The 7,350-nt window shown below is 33.3% G+C and overlaps 1 protein-coding gene across 6 annotated transcripts in view; it reads right to left on the bottom strand.

The window, feature by feature from the left end:
• Positions 1–359: 359 nt before the first annotated feature.
• LOC150091024 (5'-AMP-activated protein kinase subunit gamma-1-like) overlaps positions 360–7,350 on the bottom strand; it is a 500,398-nt gene continuing 493,407 nt past the window's right edge. For all 6 annotated transcript variants that reach the window (XM_090373902.1, XM_090373912.1, XM_090373921.1 and 3 more), the window contains one exon: positions 360–1,755. In XM_090373902.1, coding sequence (XP_090230028.1) covers positions 1,649–1,755 — 107 coding nt within the window. In that variant the 3' untranslated portion in view covers positions 360–1,648. The remainder of the gene's footprint in view (positions 1,756–7,350) is intronic.

Here is a 7,350-nt window from a genome sequence, read left to right as displayed (position 1 = left end):
TGGCTGTTTATGTGCATATTGGTTGCCTAACAGCAAGAGATGGTGGATCAATAAATCTCACATCATTAGGCTGTCAGGTGCTATCTATACTCATTCCACCAATGAGATACTATTTAAATGCCAGAATGGCCATCTGATGGGTGATACTACATTATACATAAGTAATATTACGGTTCTCATTTTAGAGAAGTTACTTATTCAGTGTAGCCCCTAAGTATAATTGGTAACTCATGTATGTATAAGAGAGGTTGATGCCTTGAAAACACTTGTCTTTTCATTCAAAATTTGCCTATTCTATATATATAAAGATGCAAGTTGTAATGTAAAGAAAGCTCCTCTAATTATACAGATAACAGAACTCCATATGGAAAAATTTATTCAGTTCTCGCAAAATACACAGACTACAGTGTAAAACAGTACACTGTAACGTTCAGGTACCTTGGTACAAAGAGATCATCTTTGATTCTGACTGGCCAGTATAACAAATATGTGAAGCTACTTCACAAATTCTAACATCAAATAATACTTAGATTCCAGGAATGTATATAATTTTCCATCTTGTGTACAACTTATGCCCACAACTTTTCATAAAAAAATTCCTCGTTCTTGGTTCATGCGTAAGATTAATCTGATATGCTTTTCAACCAGGTAAGTTAAACTTTTTCTATAACTGTTGAAAATAGGTTATAAAATCTGTTATGAAAAGCAACACTTATTTTGTGCTGAAGATCTTAAATCTTAATAAAATACTTTAAAATAATTTCCAAATGCACAATAACCAAAGAATCACATCGGTTTCCATTAAGAATACATAATTTTTTTTTCCCCTGATGAGAAATTATTACAGTGTACAAGTTTTATTCCATTAGTTAAATACAATTAACAAAATAAAAGGTGACAATCATATTTTTTGTGCAATTTCTTCCCTATGATATCTACCACAACTCTCACTGATTTTCTTTATCATCCACTTGCAGAATTATCCTGAGCAAAAATAATCTAACACACACATATGTATAAAGTAATGAAATAAAATTTCTCATTTGCTTTGTAGAAATCTCAGTGGATACTGGAAAGCTTAATTATGAAAACAGGATTTCCGTATAGAAATTATATACAAAAATTATTCTATCAAACAATCTGTACATTTGACACAGTTAAAAGTAACTAATAAAGAAGTAAATTAGCAACCAAAGCTGACAGGCAAGTCCAAATACGCAAATGTATGCACGTGTGTCTGAGTGTGATAATGAAAAATTTAGTACCGTCATTAATCTTTGGGGAAAAAAAAAGTGTTTGTTGGGGGGAACAAAAGCCTCTCAAATCTCACAGAGAAGCTTAAATGTAAACTGAAGAAATTTGATACTTCAGTATAATTCTTTAAGTGAAAGAGAACACATTAACAACTGTGTATTCAGCTGGAAGGTGGAACTCTGCACTTCATGATACAATCAGCAACTCCTTAGTATGATGACCGTTATAATTCTAGGACACTAAGGGGGATAGTTATTATAATTTGCTGAAGTCCAAGAAGTATTCTATGGCTCTCTGCATCCCTCAATTAGTTGTTTACTATGAATGAGGGGGGGGGGAAGCTCACTTTCTAGAAGAACAATGGAATCACAATGTTCAAGAAATCTTAGTGGCTTCATTCACCACCTCCTCCACTTTCTTCCTCTCCTTCAATTTCTTCTTTGGTTTCTTCTGGCATTTTTTCTACATCTTGTGAAAAAGACTTTCCTCCTTTATCAAGACCTTAAAAAAAAAAAAAACTATGAATGAATGTAAATAAACACTATTCTATTCTTGAGAAATGGGAACACACATGCACAGTCTAGTAGAAAGATTTTTTTAACAATCTTCCCACCCATCGTGTCTTTCTGTCTCTCTCTCTCTCTGGTAAAAAGATCTGTAATTAATTGAGTAGAACATGCCGTAAATACATATATGCAGTATCAAATTAAAGGTAATTTTTTTATTGAAATCTTAGAAATCTGCAAAAATAGCAAATCACAATTAATAAATACCCTGAGTATGAATACTGATTAATAGCATTTTACCACGCCTTTTGTATGAGGTATAGTGGCGCAATGATATGCATATATCTTATTATGTTATAAGGAAAGGGTTTGAAACTAACTATGAAAGGTTAGTGGTTGTTATTAATTCCTTACTTAAAAAACTGTTTATTTATAAATATTAAAATTTAACTACTTATAAGTTAAAAGTTGCTCAGCTTCATTCCATGCTTAATAGCATATGCACACTGCTCATCACTAAAATTTCCCCCTTTTGGAGAGAGAAAATGGACAAATTTACCCGAAAATCTATATCTAATGAATAGCATGTCAAACTCATTGAGGTAGTAGAAAGTTCAATATCATACCTACTCGTACCTTCACTCATGGAGTGTTTTCCAAAGAGGTTTAGCTATATGCTCATAGTAAAGCAAATTGATTATAGAAATGATGCAGACCATTGCAGCAGTGATACATATATAAAATCAGAACTAAACTGGCTAATAACAAAGTGTGGATTTTCTTTTGATTTTTGTATGAGAAAAGTTACCCATCTACTGCTCATTTTATTTACAAATTGTTTTATAAAGGTAACAGGAAGGGTTTAAAAAAAATGAAGTAAATAAATAAAAAAAGTTGCTTTTTAAATTTTCAAAAAATCTTAATTACTATATGAACATGACAATTAAAAGCTTCAAAAAAAAATTTTCATTCAGAAAAATTCAAGTAGCAGCTTTATAAATTTCTGAAGAGTGGTATACGAAAATGAAATCGGCATGCATAACTGAAATCACAGGCCTTCAATCAATGGTTTTGGAGCCATGATTATTTATATGACACAGACAAAATCAAAAGCAAAATAATTCATTTACTCTGAATTTATGAATGACTTTCGTTTTCTTCCATCATATACAGTATATTTTGAAACACCTCACACTTATGTTTTTGAATGACATATTAGTAAAATAATAAGAGGAGTTTACCTCAATATAGTGCGTAGAACACTTCCGTATGATACCCTCCAGAAATTAAAATGGAAAAAACGAAAAAAACTGACAACTTACCGGTACATTACAGTAAAATATAAATAATTAAATAAACAATTTAACACAATTCAAATCAATTTAAAATCAAATTAACGTAATTAAAAGAATTAACGAAAATATTCAAAACGATTTTCCTTCCTGAAGCTGACAATGCTTTTTGACCGTATGTCGTGATCACAGGAATGAAAATTACCGAATCGGGTTAAACCTGATACTTAAATAGAGATTATTTGTCTTCGCGCATGCAGATCCAAGCATCGGAGATCAAATATGGCCGCCGAACATTAACCGAGTTCTCGTGTAATTTAATTTCAATGGTTTCTGCAATTAATAGTCGCGTATAATTACGTTGAACGTTAAGTATTTTGGCCTCGTTAAATAAAAAAAATTAAAATTGAAATTAAATTACACGAGAACTCGGTTAATGTTCGGCGGCCATATGTGATCTCCGATGCGTGAACCTTTACGCGCATGCGAAGACAAATAATCTCTATTTAAGTATCAGGTTTAACCCGATTCGGTAATTTTCATTCCTGTGATCACGACATACGGTCGAAAAGCATTGTCAGCTTCAGGAAGGAAAATCGTTTTGAATATTTTCGTTAATTCTTTTAATTACGTTAATTTGATTTTAAATTGATTTGAATTGTGTTAAATTGTTTATTTAATTATTTATATTTTACTCTAATGTACCGGTAAGTTGTCGATTTTTTCGTTTTTATTTCTGGAGGGTATCATACGGAAGTGTTCTACGCACTATATTGAGGTAAACTCCTCTTATTATTTTACTAATATTATTATCAACGTAGAACATATTGAGTAGTACAGCTCTGATTCATACTATCTAATTGAATGACATATGTAAGAATCATATTAAGTTTTTATTATTATTATTATTTTTAATTATTACAAGATTAGCAACCAGTGGTTACTGGTTTTACTAGTAAGATCTTTATAAAAACTTTCCACAAGTGTTCAGAGTGTACAGTGCAAATGTAATAAAGAAACTCTAAAAATTGACTTCATACAAGCATTTTCACAATTATATAACCTATGAAAAAAATGTGTAAATAGCTAAGGTCATTATTCTATGTTACACGTAATTATTAGTAAATATTTTGTTTATTTAAATAAAGATTCAATACTGGAACTTTATGATCTTATTTTATTTTATTTTATTTTTTTGTTAGTTGTTGGCGCATCGGCTTCTGTGGCCATATTGCACCACCAAAGGTTTTTACATCTTATCCTGTATAAGGAAAGAAATAGAAAATAAAACAGATGTAAAATGGGAGGGGATAAGGGTAAAGAATTAACTCTACGATACATTTACATTTACAAAATTCAAATATTCAAAACTATACAAATTACCCACTGACTCATAAAAGGGCCTCATGCAACCTGAAAATCAACAAACATCACGACTACACAACATACTCTAAACATAACTACTTCATACCAATATTTCTTCAACAACCTGTAAATCAGCTGGCATAGAGACACAAGCCTTCGGAAATTTTTAACTACTTCCATAAAATGGATAATGTACTTCTATAGGGATTTCCTATACACAGAATTACTACCAATACTACCAGTCATATATTCCAAACTTGCAATGACAAAACCTGATATCCTTAGCAGAATCTTTGAATCAACGTATTACATATCCATGTTTGTTGGGACTTGAATCTAAAGCATTCTGTATATAGACAAAATTATTTAACTGACACTAGGAATAAAATCTTGCACTCACCTCAATGCAAAAAAAAAAAAAAAAAAAAATCTGTAACCATCATTACACTAAAAAATTGTCTATTGGTAGCTATAATTTTGAATCCCACTTATGGAATTTATCTGTGACAACTTCCATAGTAACTTGACATCAGATTCTTGGTAAAACAGAAAATGATTATTCAAAAACCATCCTGTTGACTCCCAAAACTTACTGATGCAAACTGACAATGTTATGAAAACTGTAGCTTCATGCCAGATTGGCTTCTATGTGCCACTGTCACCTCCTATGAAAATCAAACTTAGGAAAGCTATTACATGTACATAATTTTTTCCAGCTGTCTCTAACTATTGACATGAAAGAGACAACATATCCTCTATAGGAAAGTTACATAGCATTTAAATAAAAAATTGCAGCCACGATATCAATGGAGTTAAAAAAACAAATTATATTGAAGCAATGGGAAAGTGAATTTATTTTTATGACATCATGGTAATAATTGTTACATTGTTACTGAGGTGTAATGGTACAAGAGCTGCAATGACCATAAGGATTAATTAAAAGCAACCATACAAGTGAATTCATTTCAAGAAACTGTAGAATTCAATCAACTCATTTTTTCCTATGAGATGATGTAGCCCAAATGGCATAGATAAATTTAAAGGTTTCATACAGCACAGTCACTTTTGTAGTGCAGGATGTATATGAGGATATGCATAACGGTTAACAAGGAGTAGCAGTGTATGGATTACAGAGGATTAAGAAAGAGATGAATCAGATGGGAGTGGCAAATCTGTGCGCTTTGGGAGAACAACTGCATGTGTATTCTTTTGAAAACTGGAATCCCACAGTTTTGGCTCATGTTTAAATAGCAACAGTTTAATGTTCATTTGACACTGCCACTGTTGATTCCATTAATTGTAGATGCTCGTTGATTAAAAGGTTTACAGTCTAAATATATATGATTGAGCAAGGCTCAAGGGGTAGAATTTTTTTCAGCTTGATCTATACTTGTTAACAGGAGAGACTGCTTCTACAGGGATGGGATACACTTAAATAGAAAGGGTGCAAGAATGTCTGCTGATGCTATCGAGGCAGTGTTAGGTGGGTCGGAAAACTGCTAGATTGGGGGGGATACAAGGACTAATAGATTAACAGTAGCCACTGGCAGAGGTGAAAGTGATTCTTGCACTGCTTCTATTGGAATGAGCAGAAGTCTGGAAAATAAGATGCAGGATATTTCAGAGACTGCTGGGAGTCATTGGGGTACAAGTAAACATGGGTTGTGTTAGGGTAGCTAAGAAAAAGAACAGGTGCTTGTATATTTGCTTGTACACCAATGCTAGGAGTTTGGTAAATAAATTTGGTAAATAAATAAATAGGTGCATGTATACTTGTGTGTACACCAATGCTAGGAGTTTAGTAAATAAATTTGATGAATTTGAGGTATTGCTCAAAACATCAAAGGCAGATATTGTTGGGATATCAGAGACTTGGTGTCACACAGATATAAGGAATGCAGAACTGGAATTTGGGGAGTACAACGTCTACAGAAAGGATAAACTGGATAGGAAGGGAGGAGGGGTTATGCTATTAGTTAAGAAATATATAAAATCCAAGGAAGTGAAGCCAGTGGACATCGCTGGACAGTGCAGTGTCGAATCAGTTTGGTGTGACATAAGCATTGGGAGATCAAAATTGAGAGTAGGAGTGTGCTATAGGCCTAATGACTCTGATGAGTATAATAAGAAACTGTACAGGGAAATAGTGGGCCAGTAAATCAGAGAGGCTTATAATGGGAGATTTTAATTGGAGTTTGGGGGCTGGTCACTCACACACTAGCAAGGCTTTTGTGGATTTATTGGATGACTCTTTTCTACATCAGCATGTTCGGGAGGCAACTAGAGGGAGAAATACTCTTGATTTGATTATCAGCAGTGATTCTTCATGCATTAAGAATCTGCAGATAAATGAACCACTAGGTGCCAGTGATCACAGTGTGCTGAAGTGGGATTTACTCAAAGAGGTAACTACCATTAGGGGTAAAGGGAAGGGTTATTGCTTTCATAAAGGCGACTACGATGGACTGAGACAGTATTTAAATTCTATACAGTGGGACCAACTGATGATGTTACCAACAGCAAATGCAAAATGGGACGCATTGAAAGAACTTATCTTGGAAGCTACTAGGCTTTACATACCAACTAAGAAATATTGTTCAAGGTTTAGGCCTAAATGGATGTCAGATGAACTGATGAGGCATATGGCAGAGAAGAAACGTGCATGGGATACATACAAATTAACACATGACACAGAAGCCTATGATAGATACAAGTTGATCTGTAACCAAGTTACAAAGGAGGTTAGGCAAGCGAAGGCAGAGTACGAGAAATCTTTGGCAAGGGATGTAAAGAAAAACAGCAAAGAGTTCTTTACTTATGTAAACTCCAGAAGGAAGGGGATGAATCAGATTGGTCCACTTGATATCGATGGGTCAACTGTTGATGATCCTGCTCAGGTGGCTAACAAACTAAATGAATATTTTGCATTGACA

This window comes from Mastigoproctus giganteus, chromosome 1, assembly GCF_048544385.1.
Source record: "Mastigoproctus giganteus isolate SK-2022 chromosome 1, ASM4854438v1, whole genome shotgun sequence".
Lineage (NCBI taxonomy): Eukaryota > Metazoa > Arthropoda > Arachnida > Uropygi > Thelyphonidae > Mastigoproctus > Mastigoproctus giganteus.
This window is presented reverse-complemented; position numbering and strand designations above follow the sequence as displayed.